The 25,967-nt window shown below is 44.3% G+C and overlaps 6 protein-coding genes across 20 annotated transcripts in view; 3 read left to right on the forward strand and 3 right to left on the reverse strand.

Annotated features, from left to right (window-relative positions):
• Positions 1–8,403, reverse strand: part of LOC116850392 (RNA-binding protein Nova-1) — a 15,792-nt gene extending 7,389 nt beyond the window's left edge. The window contains exons 1-6 of one of the 4 annotated variants that reach the window (XM_032828621.1): positions 7,221–8,403; positions 3,778–3,924; positions 3,528–3,685; positions 2,734–3,085; positions 1,774–2,228; positions 1,551–1,703 (exon numbers count right to left, since the gene is read on the reverse strand). In XM_032828621.1, coding sequence (XP_032684512.1) covers positions 1,695–1,703; positions 1,774–2,228; positions 2,734–3,085; positions 3,528–3,685; positions 3,778–3,924; positions 7,221–7,338 — 1,239 coding nt within the window. In that variant the 5' untranslated portion in view covers positions 7,339–8,403 and the 3' untranslated portion in view covers positions 1,551–1,694. Of the gene's footprint in view, positions 2,229–2,733; positions 3,086–3,527; positions 3,686–3,777; positions 3,925–5,958; positions 7,102–7,220 lie in introns of those variants that run through there. The other 3 variants (XM_032828622.1, XM_032828619.1, XM_032828620.1) reach the window with 3 other exon arrangements.
• Positions 4,602–11,536, forward strand: LOC116850394. Of its 2 annotated transcripts, none has more exons than XR_004379333.1 (3): positions 4,602–5,059; positions 9,602–9,718; positions 11,116–11,143. XR_004379333.1 is itself a non-coding variant. In XM_032828628.1 (3 exons), exons 1-3 carry the CDS (start codon positions 8,538–8,540, stop codon positions 11,148–11,150), a joined length of 297 nt encoding a protein of 98 aa, XP_032684519.1. In that variant the 5' UTR covers positions 8,450–8,537; the 3' UTR covers positions 11,151–11,536. The 2 variants fall into 2 exon arrangements, 1 of the variants encoding a protein (XP_032684519.1); XM_032828628.1 differs by lacking the exon at positions 4,602–5,059 and adding an exon at positions 8,450–8,682 and having other exon boundaries at positions 11,116–11,536.
• The window catches only part of LOC116850396, a 20,272-nt gene continuing 4,705 nt past the window's right edge, over positions 10,401–25,967 (reverse strand). For 3 of the 4 annotated variants that reach the window (XR_004379335.1, XR_004379334.1, XM_032828631.1), the window contains one exon: positions 23,305–25,135. Coding sequence is in view for 2 of the 4 variants with exons in the window: in XM_032828631.1 (XP_032684522.1) it covers positions 25,121–25,135 (15 nt within the window). In the remaining 2 variants the exon portion in view is untranslated. Of the gene's footprint in view, positions 10,692–23,304; positions 25,136–25,967 lie in introns of those variants that run through there. The other variant, XM_032828630.1, reaches the window with a different exon arrangement.
• Positions 12,120–15,753, forward strand: LOC116850393 (adenosine 3'-phospho 5'-phosphosulfate transporter 1). Of its 4 annotated transcripts, none has more exons than XM_032828626.1 (9): positions 12,120–12,837; positions 12,904–13,014; positions 13,311–13,519; positions 13,617–13,828; positions 13,939–14,163; positions 14,367–14,517; positions 14,600–14,811; positions 14,895–15,020; positions 15,105–15,272. In XM_032828626.1, exons 2-9 carry the CDS (start codon positions 12,983–12,985, stop codon positions 15,270–15,272), a joined length of 1,335 nt encoding a protein of 444 aa, XP_032684517.1. In that variant the 5' UTR covers positions 12,120–12,837; positions 12,904–12,982. The 4 variants fall into 4 exon arrangements, with proteins under 4 accessions (XP_032684517.1, XP_032684515.1, XP_032684516.1 ...); XM_032828624.1 differs by having other exon boundaries at positions 12,120–12,324; positions 12,638–13,014; XM_032828625.1 differs by having other exon boundaries at positions 12,120–12,324; positions 12,664–13,014.
• Positions 16,230–18,245, reverse strand: LOC116850395 (transmembrane protein 216-like). The gene has a single exon (XM_032828629.1). The coding sequence runs from the start codon at positions 17,803–17,805 to the stop codon at positions 17,377–17,379; it is 429 nt and encodes a 142-aa protein (XP_032684520.1). The 5' UTR covers positions 17,806–18,245; the 3' UTR covers positions 16,230–17,376.
• On the forward strand, positions 19,006–24,923 carry LOC116850390 (uncharacterized aarF domain-containing protein kinase 2-like). 5 transcript variants are annotated; one of them, XM_032828615.1, is made up of 10 exons: positions 19,006–19,531; positions 19,783–19,912; positions 20,283–20,515; positions 20,881–20,965; positions 21,221–21,335; positions 21,888–22,005; positions 22,252–22,473; positions 22,681–22,911; positions 23,554–23,670; positions 24,698–24,923. In XM_032828615.1, exons 1-10 carry the CDS (start codon positions 19,241–19,243, stop codon positions 24,890–24,892), a joined length of 1,737 nt encoding a protein of 578 aa, XP_032684506.1. In that variant the 5' UTR covers positions 19,006–19,240; the 3' UTR covers positions 24,893–24,923. The 5 variants fall into 5 exon arrangements, with proteins under 5 accessions (XP_032684506.1, XP_032684505.1, XP_032684507.1 ...); XM_032828614.1 differs by having other exon boundaries at positions 19,009–19,531; positions 19,762–19,912; XM_032828616.1 differs by lacking the exon at positions 23,554–23,670 and having other exon boundaries at positions 19,009–19,531; positions 19,762–19,912.

Genomic DNA, 25,967 nt, shown 5'->3' on the forward strand with positions numbered 1-25,967 from the left:
AGAATATAACTCTTGGCAATAAGGAGTTATCCGTTATTTTATTCAGCTGGGCCAGCCAGCGGTATTGTAAATATATAAATATATGTTTATATATATATAGAATAGCTCTCTTTCTCTCTCTCTCTCTCTCTTTTTCTCTCTCTCACTTTGAATATATATATATGTATATATTAAACACTTCCAGCCAAAGTATTTCTGCGTTTATATATGTAAACTCTTTGGTTTTGCCAAGGTATTTACTCTGTTACTCGGTGAACGAAGTGAATAACGTATTTTGCAAAAGCGAGAAGTCCGTTAGTCTAAGTATTTCCCATCTCGAAAGACAATGCAGAATGTTGATCTCGAAACTTCCGTTTCGACATCCCAGTTGACCGAGTTGAACGAATCCGACGGATTCGATTAGCGTTCAACAGTTGAGTTCTGTATGAGTCGACCCTTCGATTGCAGCGAAAATTGTCACCCGTGAAAGATTATCCGGGGACGTTACGATTATCAAGACAAGAGGAGTTTGTCGAGAAGAAGCCGTATTCCTCCGATTTTAGTAGCGTTTGCTCGTGCGGCGTGAACGTCCGTGGCTAAAGAGAGATGCCGTATCTCCGTAATTCCGAATCGATAACAATTACTTGGTGGATTACCTCGCGGTAATACCCTATACAATAATAACTAGTTTACTCGCGGCAACTCTGATGCGGATACGCGCGTGTGGTGTGTGATAAAGCCCCGTAATGTGGTGTATCACAGAACAATTGTAGTAGTTATATCGTACAACATACTAAGCGCTGAAGACACAAGTAGACCGAGTCCAGTTTCATTAAATTTTAAATCGAACATGAAGAAAGTTGCTTTCAACAATACGTTCTCGTGTTTTACGTCTTGAGAACGTGTCTATTTTCTTTTTCCAATCGAAGCACTGCGAGTGTCAATTCTTTTTCAAATAGTGTTACATTTTAAAATCAAGAAATACTTTATTTTCGTCAAATGTACGTACTTCAGAGATAGTTTATAACGCCAATTATAACGCACGACAAGACAGTCGACACACCGCGTCGACACAGTTTTTCCTGAAACTTGCCGACATTTGGTCTACTTGTACTTTCGGTGCGTCGTATAACATTCGTATGTTATCGTTAATAATCTTAAAAGATAGATAAATGTCGACGAGCCATGATGGATGTATGAACAGTGATGCGACAATGCAAGCGCTATAGTGACGCAGCGATAGATGACACAACGGGCGGTAAGTTTTTTTTGTTTGTTTTTGGCGCGATGTGGACGAAATATATGTTTATATGTATATATATATATATATATATATGTTAGTATATATATATCGTATATATGTCGAAAAGTTGGGGAGAGAAGAGAACCGCCGTTGTCGGGCGCGATTTCTCAGGGCGTGAAGAGGTGAATAACGGAGCTCAATAATGGGGATGAACAAGTGGGATGCCGTACTTGAAATCAATGGATCATATTGGCGATGGCATTTTGACGTGCTCGCTTCGCCTCCTCTTCACTGATCCTCTGCTCGATTAAGTATTGAGCAGTGTTGATCGCATTAGGATAACCCGTGATAGTCACTATGCGGTTCCTGGTACCAGGGGCGAACATGCCCTTCTTAGAGATTTGTATGTTGGCGCCACTTAGGTGCTGAATCTCAATGAGGGCACGACCACCGGGTCCCAGAATAGCTCCCACTATAACCTCTGCAATTTCTATGTCTACTTTCTTGGTCTCCTTGCTGTTGGCGTCTACCTGTGTAGGACTCTTACTTACAAGTGATAACTGGTTAGTGCCCAGGCCGAACGAATTGTTGTTCAGGTGTATAGCACTGGCAGCAGTGTTGTTCTGTCTGAACGGATCGAACGGCTCGTACCGATCAAGGGTGTTGCGCGGCGTCGGCGAGGTCGATCCGAGCGCGGGCACAGTACCTATCGGTCCAAACACGCCGCCGTTGTTGTTCGAACCATTCGCGGTCGTGGTACTGTCCATCGGATTGCCCAAGTAACTCATACTCGACGGCATGCCGATTCCCATTCCGAGGATATTGTACTTGGCGAGAGTGGCGATCGCGGCAAGTATCTCCGTAGCGGCAGGCTCGGAGAAGCCTGTTGTACGTAGATTTAGCTTTATGTGTTCCAGCAGCTGCGTCGTCACCGGTGCGGTGCCCGCTGTAATGGCCGCGCCCAGATTCAGATTCAGACTTAGACCAGCGCCGTTCAAGAGGCTCACTGCAAAATGGACAAGCGATCGCGTGATTTTATTAATCGTCCACAGTGAAGACGCTCGGTGAACATACTCGTTGACTCGTAAAAGTTTACGCGCGTCAGCGTAACACCGAGTTCGTGATCGCGATAACTGCAAAGATACAGATAATGTGCGCAATTGCTTTTTAACGATCATGGAAGTCGCCGCTAGTTCTTGTAATCGCATGTCGGAGAGGCTAAATATAGTTTACTTCTTCCGTTTAAGCACGTTGGAGATTGACGTCTTAATTGAAAAACGATAATAAAGTTCACAATTTCCTCGCGTGTGTAGTTATTAAAAAAAAAAAAATGAAAAAAAAGATAAGCGCGTACTTACAAACATGAATCTGTAAATATTATAACGCAAAGAATATTCTTATAACTAATGATATCATACCGATAACATGCATGCGACGAAAATCAATTTGCGATGTTATCAAATACTGTACAAAGAAAATTTTATCCTATTGTGGAACTCGTGTTAACTAACCTGTGTTCAAACCAGCTGTAGACGTGTACGTGGGAGTACTCGTGGGGGCTTGAGCGTATGGGCTGCCTGTAGGATTGTAGTTGGCAACGGGACCACTTACATCCGCGTAACTGACATTAAGACAGGTTCCACTTTGTGGATCATCTGCCACTTTCGCTAAGATCATGAGTAACGCATTACGATTATTTTCTTTCTCACCGATCACCGTTATGCATCGTTCTTGAAGGGATAGATCTTTAGCTTTCTGACTTATTTGGACATACGAGCCAGATTCTTCTTTAATCTGCTTAATGTAATTCCCGGCCTTTCCTATTATCATTCCCGCAGTGCTATTAGGCACTAAAATTTTTACCTGAAATGGCAAGCATTACGGCTCGTGTCATTCATGCGCAAGATTTAATAACGCAATGAGAGAACAATTGTGAGACTGACTACCAAAAACTGCTTGTTTCACTATCTGCTACAAATGCAACTATATCTCAAAGTCTTTCTATAATCTATGATTAACGCTCCTTACTTGACGAAGATTATTGTAAAGAATTTATTATAATATTAAAATTAATACCATAATATAGAGAAAATATCCTGTGCATATGTATATGCATATGTATAGGGAATTGACATTTCAAAATGTTCTCGCGAATAACTATGTTTATAACATAATATTTTTACAACATACAAAACGTCAAGTTCGCACACGTGTCTTAGAAAATATCTCCAATATGAAATGTCAGGACAAGAGTAATTTTTCTCAACGGAGCGTTCTCATGGTAATAAATGTTCAATTCCTATACCTGCTTGTCTCTCTCCGCAGTGGCTTTACCAGAGTCAAAGTCGACCGTAGTCTTTGAGGTGAGGTCAGGTTTCTCGCGTATTTTCTCCATAATAAAATCCATTACTGCCATTATAGCTTCTACGCTGCCCGTGATCAAGCATACTCTTTCGGTAGTTCCTGTTGCAGATGAGCAAAATGGCTCTCTGAGACATCGTTGGTGAACGCGGTACGGATGCGCAAACATGCGGCAAGATAAAGCGGACACATACCTGGATAAAAATCATGCGATTTAGACATTTTCACCCTTGCCCCCGTATCCTTTTGCAATTGAGCGATGGTGTCACCACCTTTCCCGATAATGGCCCCGGCCGCCACACCGGGAACCAGTACTTTAAGGTGATACGTTCCATCTCCACCTGCAAAATCGGAATGAATCATTTTTACACGTGCATGAAAAAACAAATATCGTGAACACGTGTTTGCACAACGAATTACGAATCAGATGTGTACTCTTAAATCAACGTAGAAATGAGAAAACAACGATTGAAGTTTGTATAGTAGTTTAATGACGACAAGATACATGTGTGTATGTATAAAGATATGATGTGACTCTCGATACAAAATTGCCAAAATTGATAGCTGCAGGCCAATAGTGCGAAGGCGTATCTCGTGTATCTTGCAACATAATTTTGGCAAAGGACAATTATGAGTGGTCGTAATTTTCGCTATTTATAACATTTTACTATCTCGATTTCGAGTACAAGGTTTCCTAAATTTAGTTTGCGCATCTCCAATTCCTGCGAGCACCGCGAGTGGTCCCGATCGCGCATTTTGAAAAAAAAATTTCAAACGAATTCCACGGTCTCCTCTCAAAAGCTCTAGGATCAAATTCCGCAGAATTCCCGGACGCAACGTCAAATACGTAAAAACAATGTCACTCGTCGAGAAACACGATGACGCGAGCTTTACACAGAGGAAACGTTTCACAAAAAGAATCTTGGGATTTCTCAGAGCGAGAGAGAGAAAAAGAAAGAGAGAGACACGGTCGCCCCAGTGATTTTCCTTTCAGCTCCGGCCCTGCGTGTCACGCTATCGCGGCTCGCGAAACGTCATGTCGCCTCGCCAGTTGGGCGAACATATGACTCGTCAGCTGAAAATCGTCAGTCGATTTGCGATCGATGCTTACGTTCCTCGAACTTTCAGCGTCTATGGTTCTCGGGCGACATGTTCCGAAAATGCACGATCTTGTCTGCTTACATCGGCGAGCGTGATCGAACGGCCAAGGAAACTTCGTCCGGAGTCGAAGTCGTGTGACGTTGACGTTCGAGTCGGTCAATCGAGCGATGACGACGTGCCGGTGGACGCGACATCGGGGAACAAATCGCGCGAGAGAAGCAGAGGCCCAGACGCGGATATAGTATTACTTGAGCCAACGACTATCCGCTCTCTCAAGATTACAGCGCCGGCTATTGCAAGTGGAGACAGCCGCGACAATTACGCGATTAATCTTTCGCGGCAGATATGCAACGTCCCGCTTGAAGATTTCTCCCTGTAAGAAGTTAATCATTTCTGACAAGCGTTCCGATTTCAAAACAAATTTTTCTCTTTGATTAATGGCGCAACAGGATGAGAAGGCATATATCGCGTTGAAGTTGGAAACACTCGGGAAAAGAAGCACGGACAAGTCAAGCGGCATCCGAATGCACCGACGTAATCGGCGTTACGTCACAAGCAAAAACAGAAAAAAAAACGCGTCGATCACGGTCAACGGCGATTAATCGCGCCGCAATCGAGCCAAATTCGAGATCGAATCGCGCATAAGCAGCTAAATGAATCAGACCGACCCCGCACGAAGACCCTTCGCCGTCTTTAGACTCATAATTCTAATTATAACAATGACGAAAGAAAGAAAATCGAGTCGGTCACGGTCAGCTCGCCTGGTCGACAGCGAAGCCGATCGTAAGCCGCGGAAGGGGACATCGGGTGGGCCGACGTGGCCGATTCGGTTGCGCACCGACAACGATCTCGACCTCGCTCGAGGACCTCTGCCGCCCATTCTTTCGCGCAGGGCGTGATGCAGAGTGCGCGTCCACGACGGACAACGGGAACAGGAAGATACTCGCAGGATCCAGTGACACGCGCCAAGAACGGTGACTAACGGTCGATGCGGGATTGTCGGGTCGAAAGGGGCGGCGTAAGACGTGCAGTTGGAGGTGCGGAAGGCAAACAGCTGTTTGACAGATGGAAGCCCTGCACGCTGGCTGGCTGGTCGGTTAGTTCGCTCGCTCGTTCGCGCTCGTCGTTCGTTCGTTCGTTCGTTCGTTCGCTCGCTCGTTCACTCGCTCGCTCGCTCGCTCGGCTCGCCTGGCCCGGCGACCTTGACCCGCAACCTCGGCGCGGCGGAGAGGCGGCGGCGCGGTGCATGCGTGCGTGCGTCCGTGACAACTCACCGATGCGCCACATCCTAGCGGGCGCCGTCGTTCTGCTGCGCGCGAATGACAGCGACGGCGGCGCGCGTTCCGGCAACGAGGACGACGATGACGACCACGACGGCGGCGACGGGAGCAGCAACGGAGGCAGCAACAGCGGCGGCGACGACAGCTGCGGTGGCTTCTTAACGGCGGCGGCTGCGGCACCGCGGCGCTACGGATACGCGGCGACGAACAGAGCGCGCGATTGATACACGAAGATGACGACAACAACGACGGCGATGATGACGATGATGACGACGACGACGACGGCGAGAACGTAGCCGCGAGGCGACGTGCGCCGCTATTTCCACGATGCCCGCGCGACAAAGTTGCAGAGTCACCGTAGGAGCAGCCACCGCCGTGGAAGCGGTCCTCCATTAACGTCGACGTTCCACAGGCACGACCGCCCACACGTAGTCGAGGGAGCGACAGAGACAGACGGAGAAAGAAGGATGGAGAGAGAGAGGGAAACGGAGAGGAGAGAAAGAGAGAGGCAGAGGAAGAGACGGAGCGCGCGGACGGAACGTCAAAATTCAAAACACTGTTTTCTGCTGCAACGCGGTGCGACTCCGGTCGCCGTCGAACGTGGACGCACTCCGCGCGCGCGACAGTCCGCAGGTCGGAAAGAATAGGACACGACGACAGAAGCGAGAATAGAGAGAGAGAGAGAGGGAGAGAGAGGAAAAAAGGAAAAGGGGGCAATCAGGCAACGGGCGGAAAGAGGAGACGTGGCACAGGAGAGGATGCGCGAGGAGAGGCGAGGCGAGGCGCTGTGCGGCGGCGGTGCACCGTGTTCGCGTTGTCGCGGTGCTCCGTGTACGATCGCCCAGGCGATCCGCCGCCGAGTCAGACCTCGGAGGTGGGAAACGAAAGGGAACGGTACGGCGATCGCGCTGTGTCAACAGAGCACAGCACGGCGAGATTGTCAAAAGGTGCGCGCGAAACGGACAGAGAGGGGTAGGAGAAAGAGAGAGAACGAAATATAGCGAGGGAGAGAGACAGAGCGAGTCAGTCAGGAAGGAGAGAGAAAGAAAGAGACAGTCGTTGCCGCATATATGTGTGTATCGGCCTATTGCACGAGCGATGCGCGAGTATGCGTGCGAGAGGAGACTACCGCGCGCGATACTCGAAGCTTCGAAAGAGCGAGGTACGTATCGAGAGAGCGAGCGGGTCAACGAGCGAAATCGTCGGGACGACGCGCGGCGCGACGCGTCGTGATGACGCCCTCCTAATCGACATACCTGATCCGTAGTGCGACCTCTTGGTTGCGCCGTTTTCCGCGTCGCAGTCGAGCGGCCGCTTTCTGGAGTCCGCAATCTCCGGGGAGGGACACGTCTCCATTCCTGAGTCAGCGGCCATCTTGTTTCTCGCTCGTTGCGCGCACGGTTACACACACACACTCACACAGCCACAGAGCAGAGACAAGTGGTAGACGGCGCACACAGAGAGAGGCGGAGGTGAGATACACACGGAACACTACACTCCGCGGCCGAGGGTAGGGGAAGACCAGGAAGGCGAACGAGAAAGAGAGAAAGGAAGAGAGGGAAAGAGCAGAGCGAAACGTGCGGACGAGCAAAGACGAACAGTGGAGAAGAGACGAATGGTGGAGGAAGCAGCAGACGATGTTCGTTCGCGGGGGCAAGTGTCGTGTCCGGATGAGGCGCGAGAGAGCGGAGGCGCGACGTACGTATCGCTCTCTCGAACGGACGTACGCACAGCGATCGCGACAGAGTTGTTGCTCGCAGATGGGGGACACGAATGTAGGAACGCACGCCACGGACGTACGCGCGTACGTACGGACGGACGGACGAGCGAGCGAGCGAGCGTGTGAGTGAGCGAACGAATGAACGAACGAACGGGCGGGTGGACGTGCATGCGAGCGAGCGAACAAATGACACACGCGCTCGCGGGGTGCCGCGTCTCACTGGCGACTGCTCGCGGCTCCCTTGCCAACCAGCTGGTTGATACTCGCGACGCGGTGTGCCCTCGCGTACACCTCTCTAGGCTCGCCGCGTCTCCGTCTAGCCTGCGCGGTACCTATCGCTACTGCGCCTCTCTGTTCCCTCGTTCCCTCTCTCTCCCTACGCGCGCTGTTTCTCTCCCCGTCCTCGTCTCTCTCGCGAGCAGCCCTCTCGTGGGTTCCGTTCAGCAATGCCGTAGCAAGTCGTATGCACCGCGGGCGCCTTGTCAATGGGCACCCTCTCTTTGCTGTCGGTGCACTTCGCGAAAGTTTCACTCGGCGAGCGAAGGTACGAACGGACGAACGAACGAACCTGTAAACGAGCGACCCACCGACCGACCGACCGACCGACCGGGCGGGCGGATACTTCCGGGATGGATTCTTCGGAGGTCTCGCGGAAACCACGGTGAACGTTGCGTCGCGGCGCGCTAGTGGCGGAGAAGGAAGAGGAGATGGAGGAGGAGGAGGAGGTGCACGAGGTGGAGGACGAGCGCGCTCGTTACGTAAGCGATGACGAGACGTAACCCGGCGCTGGCGCCGCCGACGCGCTGCGTCGTTCGTCCTGCGCGGCTGAAACGCGCGCGCTTTAGATCGAATTATGGCGTCGCCGTCGTGCTTCGCTGTCGCAGCTGGCGGCGCGCGCACTCACTGCGGAGTGACGTTCGTCACGGTCGCGGGCGTTTTTGAGTCTTCAGAGCGGCCCTCCGCGGCGGGCTACTTCAGTTCTCTTGTAGCAAAATTAAGTAGGTTATCTCTGGATGATTGTGTCGCTGTAGGAGAAGGGAGATTGATAAAGATATAACTGTGGCTCTATCGTATGTTACTATTAAACGTACCAATGCGCGCATATTCGTCATGAATCGGGTGTTAATGTCGTGATCCTTTGATTGTTATAAGCGTTACGAACACACGCATGTCGACTGTTTGTATCTTGGCAATGCTACTTCGTTTCCATCGTCATTCCATCCGCAGTTAATTGTCTATAGTCTTATGTTATGACGATGCAGTCCTAATCATTCGTTTAGTCATGTCTCTATCCCTCTCTTCCTCTCTTTCCCTGTCTTTCGAAACAGCATACCACCGCATGATGTTCCCGCAGCGCACGCGAATTGCTGTATTTCTTTTACGGCTGTGTTTCTTTTCGCTCGCGATGAGCAATCTGCGACCTTTGCGCTCTCACGAACGCGATAGCGCGCGCGATCTCGCGTCGCTGCCGCTCCGTTTCTGTTCGGCTCGCGACACACGGACGGATCGTACGCGATAGCTCTCGATTTCTTATCCTTGGTCTATAAATGTAGCACGGCAAATATACGGCTTGGCGATTATGCGCGACCGAGCCGAGAGCAAAGTCCTTCGGAGAGCGACTTCGGGACCACCGTAGCGCGAGATCGTTCCGCGATTCTCGCGCTTTGTTGTCGATCTGATCGACAATACGCTCAATTGACGTCTGTAAAAGCCTCGAGTCTTGATAAATCTATTTTCCAGAGAGGTTCTCCGAACGAACGCCTATGTATACGTAGCCTACGGCGGTATTATAATCTACAGATAAAAAGAAACGCAGGATCGGGATATCGGAGAACAAAAAAACATGCATACGATAAGATAAGCTTTGATGTAAATTAAGAAACACTCTCGTCTTAATGTCCGAATATCGATTTTCAGGAAGAGTCGACGGTTGTATGAGCGACGTCCGTAGTGTAAATGGCGCTCCACTGCGTCTTTTCATCGCTAATAATTGTGGGCAGAAAAGTCAATGGGTACAGTTGGATACAGCTGCAGGTGAGCGAGAAAACGCGCGAATCTAGAGCACGCGTGGTCGGAGCGGCGATTCGTCACGTATCGATCGATCGATCTTTATTCGGCTTGTTCCTGACGGAGCTTTATGTTCGCGCCCGTTTCAAAGTTTCGAAGCACGGGTAAGAATGAAGCGAGTGCTCTTATATCAGAAGGCAGATGCATTCGTCTAAAGGCAAAAGTACGTAAGAAGAGATCTCACTTTCACCTTTATCACCGAAGCGCTCGCTTTTTGAAATACTCACTCGTAAGCATCGCCTGTTTGCTGTAAGGTCAGCATTCGATCTTTCGGCCATCGTATTCTGTTTTTCCCCCCCAGTATGTTTTTCTCTGAGGCAAATAGGCATATGATTGGAATAATTAGTTTCATTAAAACAGTAAATCTAAGCAAAGATAACAAAAAAATGTGTGCAACATTCAACAGAATATCTGTGCTGCGCACACTAAGAAAAAAGATACTTGAAAATTTATTTGTGGGGAGTATAAAGTTTATTCGCAGAAATAAACTTTATTTCGCAGAAATTAACTTTATATCCTAAAAATAAATTTTTAAGTATTTTTTTTCAGTGCAAGCACATCACTGTCATGATATATTGCCAACAGAGAGAACAGAGAAGGAAATATTTTTCTCTGCTCTATTCCAAATATATACACAACATACACACGCGTAGAAAATAGCGATATGCGATTCATACTTTTATCGTATTCGTATATCTATTCGGGGTTTCTATTATCTCACGCCTACAGAAGCGAATACTTCAGCGCTTCAAGTATACACCAACATTCCAATACCTTTATCTTATATTTTCACACTCTCTTTCGCAAATAACAGCAGAAGCGCTCACTTTGTCACATTTGTACGAGTCTAAGCGGAATATTTGAACTGCCGTGTATTATCTAGTAGCTTTTTACTCGCAGTTATACACGCCATTAGCTTCCTATTGAATAAAGTATATGTCTGAAACAAATGTGATGGATCTAATAACACACGAGCCAATAATAAACGATGATTAATATATTTTGGACAAATAGACAAGCAGATACATTTTTGAAAAATCGGTATGTCGCTGCATAGTTGTTAAATGTTGTTGACTCATTAATGAAAAACATCTTTCAGTCTTTTGGTTATTTTGTGATTGGGTAACGATTGTGGAATTTTTCCTCGATTACGTCATTTATCTAGCATCCGCTAAGCACGAGGGGGAACATCTCTCTCTCTCTTTCTTTCTTGTCGTAACGTAATAACTGTCGCCAACCGGTTTTAACACTCGGATTTTTGATTCCGACAAACTATCGACGTAGTCAGCAACATCGCTCTTCGTCCACATATCTGAGAGAGACAGAATTATGTTTGAGTCTCACAGAAAAAAATCGTTTTTTAGGAGAGGTCGGCAGAGATGCAAAAAAAAACAGATGATGTTGCCAGATGATGCGGATGGATATTTTCAAAATGAACTAATTAAACAAGTGAGCGAGCGATATGGATGTAGCTGGTCAGTTTGAAACTTACTTGTGAAGTAACCACGGATCTCATACATTGGTATATGCTTACGTTCAGACGCGTAAATGTATATTGCTTGAAATAGTCAGGGAATGACACCAAACGAATAGCTTTGACGAATAGCTTCTGCAACTCGAGGGAGCCAAGTGTGTTTACTATATATTGAAATTAAGTACAGCGGATGTAATTTGCTATTTCAAGCTGGGCCACCGGCTAATTCGTACATTTGAGAAAATGACGTGTCCAGATCGTTTCGAGCAATATAACGGTTTGATTAGCAAAAAACTCGTGAATTTATTATACAAGCGAACGTAACTTTTCAGTGCGCTCTGTGTGTATGAAAAATCGAACGGGTGCGGAGGGTTGCACGCGCATGTCCTTGCTCCGCGCGAGTCATCGAATCGGCGGATCTCCCGTGTGCTTTTTTAGACGGTACCAGGTCGGCCGTTCATGCGTACGTACCTAGTGCGTATCAGCGTCTATACTTGAACACAAGCAAAACATATTGTGTTGCATACACGCATGCATTTGAATGCGCTTATTCCCAAGGCCGCTCGCCACACGCGCTGACACATTACACGACGATGTTTGGCGCGGCGAGACGAGGCGAAGCGTAGCGAGGCAACCGCGAAGCTGTCCTTCGTCGCGGAACTTTTTCATCTCTTTCAACGTGGATTTATGAGTTATCACACGGCGCGCGATCGGGCATGATGTGTGTTGAAAAGCGACGGGTCATTCGCTTGAAATTCATAAGTGCCTAATCCATATCTAGAATCAACGGAGATTATGCGTCACAAAGTCGTGAAGAGCTTACAACAAACTAATTAGCGTCCAGACAGCACAGAGAATTTAAAAAGAATTCAGTCGTATGTCACCAATTTTGAGTTCATTTTTAGATGCAAAAAGAATTTCTTTCACTGAACTGAACTCTGAAGAATTCCTCTTGCATCTGAAAATGAACTCAAAATTGGTGACATACGACTGAATTCTTTTCAAATTCTTTTTTCTCTGTTATCTGGGCGGTGATTTACGTCCCCTCGAGGATGTAGATCTCAGACGGTTTGGAGAAAGATTTTCTCTAATTATCAAAGTAATCACTAATTATCTTAGATGGTTTTTGTGGAATAGAATATTTATGTACTGGCGATCAAGAACATTAAAATACAGTGTTTTATAAAAAAATACATACACTCTATAAAAGGATTAAAGTTAGATACTAGGATTAGTTACTAAAAAATCAAACTAATTTAAAGCAAAAATTGGTATTTTGTAAATTAATTTCTGAAATTAGTTATTGGTAGTATTTGGTAGTGCATTTTTTATCAACAAATAATCTTGGAATTCTTTCGACAAACAAATAGAAGGTTTCATAAAGTAAAATCTTTTTTATTACAAAATGCGAGTATTCCATGGTGCCTTGAAAACTTAGCCAGCCCTGACATCTTCCTGATGCGTGGGTGCTTGCGTTCGTACGCGTGCGTCACGTTGTATATCCACTGTACATCTCGCTGCTTGTGACGAAGAATAGAACACCGCGTACAAAGCATGGTGGAAGCAAGAGGAGATAAGATTACTTACTTTTTTAACGTGGCGACTGCCTATGGTGCGTAACATAATGCACAGTCAGTGGAGGCTCTTTTGAACGTATCTCTGTCGTATTCATGAGTAGTAACGTGAAGAGACGTGGCGTGACGAAGGTTATGGGATAACTGATTCTGTTCGTCCAAGTTTCTCATTAGCGGAAAACTATGGGAAACTTTACGCGTGATATTGTGATTTGGTACGTCTTAATTTTGTTAAAAGTGTGATATTCTAAATGCAAGCACATAGAATATTCTGTTAACCTAGTTTATAAATTGACAATTAGGGCAAAGCAATTTATGATTGTTATGTGATTGTGTCTCTCTTAAGTGTTTTTATATTTATATAAAGAATTTTATAATATTTATACAAAGAATTGTATACAATATATGATGAGACAAGCATATCTTTATCCACAGTCATGAATTATAGCCCAAGTCTCTTGTTATTTCGGTCTATATGTATTACAGTGTGATTATGAAATGTATTTTGTAGTGTGCTGCTACTACTTTCAGTCAGCATTATATTTGGAACCAGTGAGATCATTAAATCATTAACCAATAATGGGGAGGAAATTCCCAAGACATCTGTGTATAACACACTTGTTCGATTATGCTTAAATTTATTGGGATACTCCACTGTACTATTACCTGGTTACCTCATATACAAATATGTGCGCTATACAAAGTATATTCAAAAAGGTGGTAAGTACATTAGTATCTTAGATAATAATCTTAAATAATGTAACCATTATATTCCAGATATATTTAGGCAATTGTAATTTAAGAAATATTCATGTAGGGAAAGGCTGTATTCTGCCCAAACTCGTGCACTCGTGCTTTGTGGGGCATTGCGAAACAGGTCTTTTGGATTCACCTCCGTATACTCCCAATACTTCCACTCACTCCCAACGTACTTTTACACAAGATGCCCTACTCTTGATGTATTGTTTCTTTGGATTGCAAGGCAGTTATCTATCATGGGGATATTTGCAGGAGAAGATAATGACACAAGTATGAGTTTTATTGATACTTGTTTATTGAATGAAAAGAGGACACCATTAACTGCCTGTCATATTATCAAAATTGTGACAGAATTTTTCATATTTCAATTTTTATTGCAGGAATATGAGGATGCTTCTGGCAACAAAGTACGGTTCCAAGATTCGCAATTTCTGGTATTCGTCAATCGTATTCTCGCCTTTCTAATGTCAGGAATTTATTTGCTCATTAAGCGCCAGCCACAGCACAAAACACCTTTGTACAAATATGCATTTTGTTCTTTATCAAATATTATGAGCAGCTGGTGCCAATATGAAGCTTTGAAGTATGTTAGTTTCCCAACACAGGTAAAAAAACGCATACTATTGTAATTTACTTCCTGGATTGTAGTCGTTATTTATTTTTTTGGTATATATTACTGTTCTCTCTTAATAGAATGAGTATGTCATAAAAAAGTCATTAAATTGCCTATAGCAAATTTAGCTTACTAAATTTTAAGTTTATGAAGGTATGGGGTCTCGTATGTCATTTCATATAATCCATTTTCCAGGTTCTAACTAAAGCCTCAAAAATTATTCCAGTTATGATAATGGGAAAAATAGTGTCGCGCACGTCATACGAGTATTATGAATACGTCACTGCGGTTCTCATTTCTATCGGAATGACCCTGTTTATGTTGGACAGTTCCGATTATAAAAACGGTGAGACCTCCTTTATTAGTGAATCGAGGGCGATACACATCGACCGAGATTAACATTGTAATAAGCTGGCGAACGCTTGCAGATGGGGCTACTACGCTCACCGGTGTTATCTTGTTGGGAGGTTACTTAGTGTTAGATAGCTTCACGAGTACCTGGCAAAATGCGCTTTTTGTGGAGTACGGCGCGACAAGCGTGCAGATGATGTGTGCAGTTAATATGTTTTCCTGCCTGTTGACTGCAATGTCTTTGTTTCAGCAATCAAGCTTTCCGTTGATATTTTCCTTCATGACAACGGTAATTGATTCATACATCATGACTCTCTTCGCAACATCGATCGTACGCACTTAATGCTAATGACGGCGTTTGTCCTTTTGCAGTATCCTAGATTCATAATCGATTGCTTGCTGATTTCGATCTGTTCAGCAGGCGGTCAGTTGTACATCTTCTACACAATTTCCAAATTCGGGCCGGTTACGTTTGTCATTATAATGACCATTCGTCAGGTAATTACTACTTAATTAATATATAAGAAAAGAAGCAAACACTAGAGCGAGAACAATATAGATTATTCATGATTTCTGTTGCAGGGTTTGGCAATATTACTATCGTGTTTGGTCTACCATCACGAGATCACCGTTGTTGGTGTGTTCGGCGTATTATTAGTATTCGGTTCTGTGTTCTTACGAATTTACTGCACGAATCGATTGCGCGCAATCAGAAGACGTAGAGCCGCAGCGAACAGTATAAAACATTAAGGCTTATTTCACTTAGGCGAAATTGCTCTTGTAATTGTCATAGAGGTAGAATTCGATCGTTCGTGCGCTCGTAAATCGTCATTAGGAGAGGATTGTAATGTCATTGTAATTAGACATGCCGTCATTACAAACACTGAGACAGAGTTCCGTCTCGTATTTGCAATTAATCGTCATAATGTGTCTCCGTATATATTACGATTGTATTCTTAATAGTTTTAACAGATTGATATGTCGACGCTTGGAGAGATAATTGTTATAAGAAATTCATAACTATAATGTATGCCGTGTGTGTAATGTGTGTGCGTGTGTGCGTGCTCGCAGTATACATTGAGAGTGCCTGTTACTCCTGTGACGAGTATACGTGTAATCTTAAGAGAAACAGTCGCATTACGTGTGTTTCATTGACACAATGAGTGTACTACGTCATTGTATTATTTATTTGAAAAATATTTATTTTGATATAAATGCGTATACAAACAAACGTGCGCGCATATTTTTCTCCACCAGAGGCAAATAACACACAACACAGGGGCAGATATATTAGTACATATATCGTTAGTCTCCTTCCTAGGGATTCGTACGAATTCCAGCTGCTTAGGTATGAAAATACACGTAAGTGTTCGGCAGTGTTCACGATGTTGATTGGACAAATTGCGTAAAATTAACAACACGAGATATATAATGATCCTTTCATTTTTTTATTCTTCCATAGACAAAATGAAGTGGCTACTGTAAATTATTCCTATTAAATATGCCACTCTGCTAGAGACACATTTTGCACTTGAGTATAAAATTTAGATCGCAAAATATCTATCATTTATCTAATTCAGTCTATGGAATGTGGATGGTGTATGTACAGTGCTCGTCGTGCGGATGTTCCAGATGTATGAGGTATTTGTACAATTTTTCAAATTCATATTTATACACACACACACACACACACACATACAGAGTACATTTTGTGGAAGATATAAAAGTATATTTTTCAACATTTTTCTATAGTATCCAGTCTTTGCTTTTAGATTTAGTAAAAACACGTCTGCGAAATCCTACTTTGACGTGCACATGTGTATTACATAGTATGTGAGTCTATTTAATACATAGAAAAGATATTACATGGTATTTTGACGATAAACTATTTTTCAGACTTAGAGCAATGATAAGAAAAATTGCAAGGGACAAAGGAATATTTTCTACTATGTGGCAAGAAAAAAATAACTTCAATCCCATATATAACAAACACTGATAGCACACTCGAGATTTGTTCTTTTTTGAAGAACTTACTGAACTGATATAAACTGGTAAATATGTTAATGCAACAGTTCTGTTTTTTATAACTGAACTAGTGCATTCGGAGCTTAAAAAAAAAACAAGTATATAGCTGTGACTTGGTGTAAAAAAAAGAAAGAAAGAGAACTGGTGTAAGAGAACTATCACAGCCAGAGTTCAGCTACAAAGAATAGATTAAATAAATTGGAGTGAAACAAAAGGCCTCTTTCAAAGAACTTCCTGAACTACTATACGCTAAAGATGCAATAGGTTAGAGTGGAAAACCAAATATAGTTGTTTCACTCTTATTGCAATAGTTTAGGAAGTTCTTAAAAAAAGAACAAGCTTAAAATACACTAAAGTTTTTTTTTGTTGCTGAATTGACTGTGCTAACTTCTCTTTTTCTCATAATGTCTCAACTGTATACCTATGTACATCAGCTCAGAAGATTCTTAAAAAAAAATAAGTCTTCTGAGTAAACCGTTGGTCTGTTCTTTGTAGCTGGATTGGCTGTGCTAGCTTCCACTAGTTTCCTTTTTCTTTTTGACACTAAGCAACAGCTATATACCTGTTTCTTTTCAAGTTGTGACAATATGCATTAGTTTAGTTATAAAAAGACTCCACACAATACGTCTAAAATCAGGACATAAGACATCTGAAAGGCATCCTAAAGACGTCTCTCAGACGTCGGAATGTAATATGTCCCTAAGATGTCTTTAAGACGTCTTATGATTTTAGACGTTGTATTGTATGGGACAGACTTTGTGTTAAGCATGACAAGTTCAAAGATATAATAAAGTGTGATCTCCCTAATGTCAAGAGAATATATCCATTGTTACTTCTCCGGTGGTGGTGGTCGATAGATGGCAATGAGGCACATAATAGAGATCACCACCTCGGATGCCAGCAGGCCTAACTGTATGCTACAAAGGATCACCTCCAGCCTGAGCACATAGTACTGCCAAAGGAGAAAGTAGAGAGTCGCTAAGGAGCTGGGAACGGTCAAGACTATGCCGATGACAATCGGCAGTCCACGTTCCGTCAGGTTTCCTCTCCTACCGAGGTAGATCCTGCCGGCCTCTGTCACCATCAGGAAGAAGAGCAGCGCGAACTCCGTGAGCGTCTTGTTCGCGCCCGGTGACGGCAAGTTCGCGGCCTTGAACAGGCCCATGCCGAGCTCGCACACGGCGAACATGCCGAAGTAGAAGGAGTTCAAGTACATGAGAATCTCGTAAGTCAGCGAGGAGTTCGCTACGGTAGGCATTTTGCCGTGACGGGCGTCTCTCGTCCGATAACGACGCGGACGGTGTGCGACTTTACGGGCTCAATCGAGCAGCACTCTCTCCTCTCCCTCTTCTTCTCTCCGTGTGTGAAGACACTCAATCGTCTAACGGAAACATTATTTGTACAACTGTACCTCTTTTTCGTATCTTTCCTGCGTTCTTATCCGAACGCTGTCCCTTGTTTCGTAATCCCGTTCAGCATCTCTGTCTCATGGCTCTCGTCGCGACACCGTTCGTGGTTTTCAATGGAACGTCTCGTGGAGCCGCCAGCTTGATCACGATGTAGAAACAACGCCGATCCCGGCGAATATCGTTCCACCGTGCTCACTCTCGCTGGTATGTTTATTTTTAACCATGCTGCAAAGCCGCGCGAGCATTGTGAGAATAGGCTCCGAGCAACGCGTCGCAGTACTGTCAACTTCGAGAAAATAATAGGTCTGTACTTTCCTTCCTTCCTTCAATATTTGGCTAGAGGCGCATCCATGATTCATGCCCCAACGCCATTACTCAGGTCTGTACTTTGTTCTGTTCTTTGTAACTACACTGTTGAATTGGTGCAATAAGTTAGAGTAGGATAAATATATTTTTTCTTATACACTAACTTATGGTATCAGTTTAGCAGTGCAGTTAAAAAGAACGGACCTAATGCCTCTGACCTAACTTTGCAGTCAAGTAATTTTCGATTGTTCTTTTTCTATTAACAGCTGATTAATTTGACGTTGATCAATCTATTGACTGTGATCTATCTTTCTGATTTTTTTTCTTATTCTTTCATTTTTTCTAGAAGAAAAGTAAAATAGATGTTGATATTTACAATAGGCAGTATTGCTTTTAATGAGTGGAAAATAACGGCTTCAGAGTAAGGAAAGTTCAATGATTTTGGCTATTTCAAAAATAAATTCTCCCCTTATTTAAATTTGCCACGCGCGTCAGTTGTGGTCAGAGTTACCAATCTAGAGCAACGCAGTAACTTGTGAAAACTGATCGACGCGCCATCTATGCGGCATCTTCAAATTCAATTTCATTCATCTCAGGCAAATAATTGCAATAAAATACGTTCGAGTTTATGTCTTTTGAGCAGAAAAGTCCTCGCTTAGTCTCTCGTTATCGGTAATTCAACGAGTTCGTGTTATTAATTCACGGCAAGTTCACGCGAACTCGATAACTCGTTTCTTCATGTCATGGAAACGACATTCTGCGCACTTCAGTGCAGTTCCGAGCTTGCGACTCGCGCGGGGAACGCTGGGAGTTCGTACTTCCTGCAATCCCGCGGGAGGAGATCCGACCGTAAATCCTCACGACATGGACACAGACGTCGATGAGAGCAACGTGAGCCGCGAAATGGATCCCTCGCCTCCGTCGCTCTAATAATAATCACCAGATAACCACACACCGCGCGAGAGAGTCGTTGCAGCGATGTCGTTGCGCCCGAATCTTGTTAGATTCTTCAGGCAGTCGTCGAGCAGGCTGTCGCGGCGCTATCGCGGCGATATCATCGCGAATCTGAGAAAATGGCATCGTCCGATGGTAACAACGAGTCACTTTCGCCCGTTGATAACGCGCCGTCTCGATCTCGATCTCGCCCACGGCGTCGTCGGCGGCGTCCGCCATCTCGCCTCGACGCTTTCCCGCGTCCAGCCGGCCGTCAAGATCGAAGTCAACGCGCTGTGGCCCATCGAGCGGGAGGAGACAGAGGAGATAGGCCTGGTAAAAATTTTTTTCCTGGTAAAAATTACGTACAGAAACAGAAATGGACAGGATTTCTACCTGTTTCTACCCAATGAGAAATGACGTCGTTTCGACGTCGATCGACGAGTCATTTCTCATTGGGTAACTGTAAGCTGTCCGTTTTATCCGCAACATGCGGATAGAAAATCCGCATTTGCAGCAGTAGATTCTATCCATTTCTGACCGTTTCTGTTCGCAATTTTTACTAGGAAGAGAAAGATTTTCTGCAGGATGCCCGAGAGGCGATTCTAATATTGGCTAGGATCATGGTCATCAGTTCGGTCATCAGCACCCTGCTCGCCGCTTATCTGATAACGCGTTTGACGCACGCGACTTCGTTCTCTACTATCTTACGGAAAGGTGAATGTGGTTGCTTTACATATATAGTAGTTGCTGTAGTATTTGCTATAGTATTGCTGACTAACGTCTTTTCGTCACTGATATGACATATATATTGTAAAAATGAACAAATAGATAAATCGGAGATCTCCGTTTATTCTGAAGTAGCGCACACATTGGAATTCCTCCAATTTGAAATCTAGTAGATATTTGAGATTTCTCGGACGTTATTATGCAACATTCTTGTACACATTCCACTCGTGTGTTGTTCTCATTCTAGCATTTCATTTGCATTCTTGTGAAATAACGTCGAGATACTTACATAAAATTATAGAATTTTGTATCCCGTTGAATCAAGACAAGCGGTATAATGAGAATTGCACTTTTGCAGCTGTCGAGTTTCTCGGGCCGATCTTTGTCAAGTTCGGCCAGTGGGTATCCACGCGAAGGGATATCTTTCCGCGGGACGTCTGTGACAGCTTGTCTCAACTCCAACAAAACGTGACGCCGCATTCTTGGCTATACACGAAACGCCTGCTCAAAGCCACGTACGGCTCTTCTTGGCGGAACTTGTTCGTGAAGTTCGATGACGAAGGACCGATTGGGTCAGGATGCTGCGCGCAGGTATGTCGATGAAACACGATAGGATAAACTCTGCCCATCGCCTACATGTATTCAACATAGTTATGTAATACGGGATAAAGTAAATATCGTCTTCCTGAGCTTTTTCTTTTTGTCTTTGCGTTGCAGAAGCATACAGCTCGATAAATAAGACTTGAAACTACGTCTATTTCGTACGTAAAATAAATTGTATATAAATTAAGCCAAAAATTAATTCAACTTAAATTTTAACTTAAATTTCAACTTAAATTGATTCTTATTTTGTTTTCTAATTACCTTCTATATTGCATAAGGAGACATTTCTGATTCATCATGTTTGGATAATAATTTCACGACGAGAAGTATAAGTTCTCTTAATCGATTTGCAGGTGTATAAGGCGTGGATAGATTTGAACGAGATTGCGGGCATTACAGTGGCGGGAGCAAATCCCCAAGTGTCACGTTTCGTGGAAAGTAAGTTTAGAAAGTGTTTTCACTTGGTGTGTAACGTCAATGCGATAACGACTTGCGTGAGCGACTTCACGAGGCCGTCTTCTTCTTCTTCTTTTTCCTCGCTTCGCTATCGTCCGCTTTCGAAATACATTTCGAAAAACACGCATCGTATAGAAATTTACGGCGTACAGATACTTTTGCTAAACGCGCAACTGCTAACGCGTGCAAATTGCAGCCAGAGTCGACAAGACAAGTAGACCGTATCGATGATTTTAGACGAGGCTCCCAATGAAAATGACGAAAACGATAAGGTCGCTCCTGCCGGTCCGGCCAGGAAATTGCAAGCCGTAGCGGTAAAAGTGTTGCATCCTGGAATCAAAGGCCAACTCAAGTACCTCCTTTAAGATACCGCGAAGATAACATTTAATAATCTTTCCCGGTAACGTTCAATCACGCCGCCGATAAGAGCCGCGTGATGGACCGTAGATGTTTATACTTCTGTTGCAACCATACAGGGTGTCCCACCACTACCGCGTCTACGTTCAATGACTGATTTCTAGGTCAATTCGACGCTGATCTTTTTCTCAATGTAAATATCGAAGAATATCACTTTTTATCGCGATTTTTCCGCGCTCAAAATTACACATTTCAAAATGACACATCTGAAAATTAACAATCAAACTGATATTCTATTAAAATGAAATCGCCTTGAAATTAATTGAAGTATACAACGCGCTTCTACTACTTGCACTTTTGACATTTAGCTTACGAAAAGCTGACTAAAAAATAGTTGGAAATAGATATAAAGCGCTTTGTGTTTAATCGTGATGTATTGAAAAATTAGTCAATACTGGATATTCCTGTCGGAGATTTTGAATTAGCCGGTGAATCTTTTAGTAAACAGTAATGGCGGGACACCCTATATACTCACTATTCGCTTTAGAAGGGACATCGCGATAATGCGCGGCCTTTGCAAGTGCGCCACGTACTTCATACCGGAACTGCATTGGCTCAGTCTCACGGATTGCATCGACGAATTCGCGCGGATAATGCAAGACCAAGTAATTTCGCAACACGCATATTTCCCACGACTCTCGCATCTCCTATGCAATCTGGAAAAAAAATCTCGTTACAACGAACTCTGCCGGGACTCAAGTCCCTCCGCGGGGATCGAGAGCCGACTCGTTAAAGCCGGCAATTCCGGCGAGTTCGCGCGCGGCGAGACCGACGAGGAACAATCATTCTCGCGAAGAGAAGCGGGAAAACGTAGCTTCGCGCTCGATTAAATCGTGCGATGGTTTGCCAAGGTTGATATGCGACTGGAAGCCGCGAATCTCGCGAGATTCTCAGCGAACTTCTCGAGGAGGCGCGACGTCGTGTTTCCGTATCCGTACGTGCACCTGACCCGTCGCGGAATACTCGTCGAGACCTTCCACGAGGGCTCGCCGATATCCGACTATCTCGAGCATGACGACGCCACTTTTCAACGGAAGCTTGCCAAGATAGGCATCGCGACGGTCCTCAAAATGGTTGATAACGCGCGAGTTTGAGATTTCTCTTTTGAATATAATTTAAGCGTGCGTTTAGTTTAAATATAAGGATCGTGCAATTTATGAAGAATACCGTCAAATATCGTGCACGATGACGGAATTAGATTTGGATTAGACCGAGTGTGTATGACGCGGAATTAGAGTCTTGAAATTGATACAAAAGTCGCGCGCCGTCCGACGTTCCAGCTGTTTCAGGATAACTTCATTCACTGTGACTTGCATCCGGGCAACATTCTAGTCGAAAAAGCGGTTGTCCCGAAGGCAGGCCTGTTTAGCATCATTCGGCGGGTCATTACCCCTAATTACGTGGCGGACGGCCCACGCTTGATTATATTGGACTGCGGTTTAGTGGCATCGCTGAGCGATCGCTGCCGACGAAATCTCCGAGACGTTTTTCATTCCGTGCTAATGGGAAACGTAAGCTGAAGAGATAATTTATTGACACGTTCTCCCTCCGTGTTTTCTCACATCACACTAGCGAGAAGAAGTCGAGAAGTCGAGAAGAGATAAATGTTTATCTTTTATCTGAAACATTTTTTACAAGATATTCTACTTCACGTTGATGGCGAATGTTATTTTCATCGTTTCTTTCTGGTTTTGTATCGATGTTGTAAAATGAGAAATAGTCGATCACGATGGACCATCTGCATAATAACGCCATGACACCACATTATGTTTAAATATAGCAAAGCATCTCCTTATATTTGCATCTCCTTTTGAACTTTCTTTCGTCTCTTAATATACTTGCAATTTCCTCAGTATCCATTTTTAGTATCCTATTCTTTCTCTTGCAGGGTTTAATAGCTGGTCTTCATTATTTCATATTTTATTCTGTACGAAAAATTGCGTTTACACAGTCTTCTTAACAAAAAATTCAAATTTCTATTCGGAAAAGCAACCTCAAAGTTTTTTACTACAGTTTACATGGTTTCTAATTCATTTGTTTTTTATTTTTGCATGGAGGGAGGGACACAAAGGTTGTTTGTATGTCGTTAATCGTGGACCATCGTGACTTCTTACCCCTCGATCGATCTATATTGACGTCAAGCATAACATTAGGGTGAAATGGCGGCGCAATATATCCTGGAGCACAATTCGTACACGACTCCTGATTCGGATGGATTCAAACGCGCGATGAAGAACATTGTGAAAGCCCATTATGGCAGGCCGCTTAACGTTAGTAAACACGATACCGCGTATGCCGACGAGATTCGCGAATCGCCGAAGGAACGAAACGCGCCGGCAGTTTAACGTCCTCGTTCGACCGCGGATCTCGACGCGATGGCAAGATTGTCATTAATTTTTTAGACGTCACGTCTTGCTTCTCAGAATCTCTCTCTCTCTTTCTCTTTCTTCGTGCATGCATACGCCGCGTAGTCTGCTGGCGATCGCGCGGTAAATATTGTACGTATACGCACATCGAGGTACCGCTGCCTTCGGTTTCGGTTGCGACGAATTATCGCGATATGCAGGGCGGACGTCGTGTACGAGCCGGCCGTGATTATATAGCGGGCACGTCGCCACATACCATTAAGATCGCGCGGATACAATCAGAATCGATCGGCCTCTGAATAAACGTATCACGATGGGAACGACGGCCGCGTAGTCGCGACAAGCAATTACGCGGCGTATCGCGTATTAACACGCGGTGCGGGGCAGGCTAACCAGTTTTTGATACCAGCCTCATAACGCTGATAATGGATAATTGCGATTATTACGATTCCTATAGATAGTTTTCTTATTAAAAAAAAAAAAAAAAAAATTGGCCTCGCTGTCGACGGACATTCCCGATACATCCTTATGATAAATTTGCACTTGAGAAGCAGAAGGATATGACTGTGAAAATCCACTTTCTTTCTCATAGACATTAGACATTTTCTCAGCTTTTTCCCCGCCAAACAACATTATTAAATCGCATTGTTTGAACAATTTCACGCTTGGAAACTGCAATTACATTGTTTTTAATAATTTTCGTTTTCCCCTTCGATCTCGACGGAGTCGATCGTTCCATTTCTTAGACGAAGAAATACACGCAGGACGTGCCACAATTTGCGATTGTTTTCGATAACGAACGATTTATTCAGTCGTTGAGTTGATTTGGAGACTTGGTTAAAACTGCGATCGTAATTTACGAGACGCTCTTTAGATGTTGCTTAGAAGAAACAATGATTACACACACGGTTCTTGTTATGAATATTCGCAGGTGAGTGTGAGTACCGTTGTGACGGAATTATTTTCCGCGATGATCCGTCATCGAGTCAAGCAGGATGCATCCTTCAGCAACGTGATCCTCAGCGTGCTGGTGGTCGAGAGTCTCGGCCGACACCTGGATCCTAAGATCGACATTTTCGCAGAGATCCTACCCTTCGTCGTCAACAGCGCCATATATGGCGTCTGAAACGAGATTCTAAATAAAGATACACCGTTAACACGAACGAGCGAGGAGATTTCTTGAGCACGCGTGTCTCTCGCGTTAATGTTTATATTCCTAACGTTCTTTTTTCTTTTATCTATAGCCTATAGTTTTTCAAATTCTCCGACGTTCCTCGCTTACGGCCTGGTCTGGTCATTAAAAGCGTTCAGTGGCAGATCCTTCGGCCAATTTGAGAATGTTCACTGCGATTTTTCAGTCTTCATGTCTCTGCAATTAGATTTTGAATTAAAATTATACACGGAGTTTCCTTAAAATTAACGAAGGATTCGTCGTCTATTTCTTTTTCCTCTCCCAACGCTTAATTCGTAGAAAAAAATAAGAGAATCTCGAAATACAAGAAATGGCTCTCTCTGTCGAATAACAGTCAATCCGCCAAATTGGCCGAAGGATCCGCAACGAGAAGGACATCCGTCAACTGTCGGGCCACTTTGTGCAACACAACGCGCATAATTACAGGATGTTTTTGTTACACTCACGCTACTCCATAACGAGACTTACGCCGGGTATTATATGCGTCGCGTATCGTGAGTAAATTTATTCGTGTTGCATAATAAAATCGGTCGAGCGATACGGTTCCGAACGGGAGGGAACCTCGGGCGAATTCCAGCTTTAATAACGCGGCATTAAAACCATTCGCGGAGCGACGGAGAAACAGCGAGAGAGAGAAAGAGAAGGCGAGAGGAAGAAGGATTAAAAAAGAACGAAGAAAAAGAAGGAAACGAGAAAAAAGAAGGCAGAGGGGACACCCATTTTAAAACGAACCACGCCGTTTAATCGCATCCGACAGAATTCCGGCGAGTGACCAGTTGTCCGTGATGGCTTCCTGGTTGGTCGGTCGGTCGGTCGACCGATCCGATCGTCTCTCTTTAACGTGATGATCACACCGCGTCTTTTGCATGTATTACACGCGTGCACGCGTGCCCGCGTCTGTGTATATACACGTGCACGATGCGATTATAATGTATACGGGTTTACTGCTTCGAGAAAGAGAGAGAGAGAGAGAGAGAGAGAGAGAGAGAGAGAGAGAGAGAGAGAGAGA

The sequence above is a fragment of the Odontomachus brunneus genome, unplaced genomic scaffold, assembly GCF_010583005.1.
Source record: "Odontomachus brunneus isolate Ranch 3 - 2012 unplaced genomic scaffold, Obru_v1 Obru_scaffold_144, whole genome shotgun sequence".
Classification (NCBI taxonomy): Eukaryota; Metazoa; Arthropoda; class Insecta; order Hymenoptera; family Formicidae; genus Odontomachus; species Odontomachus brunneus.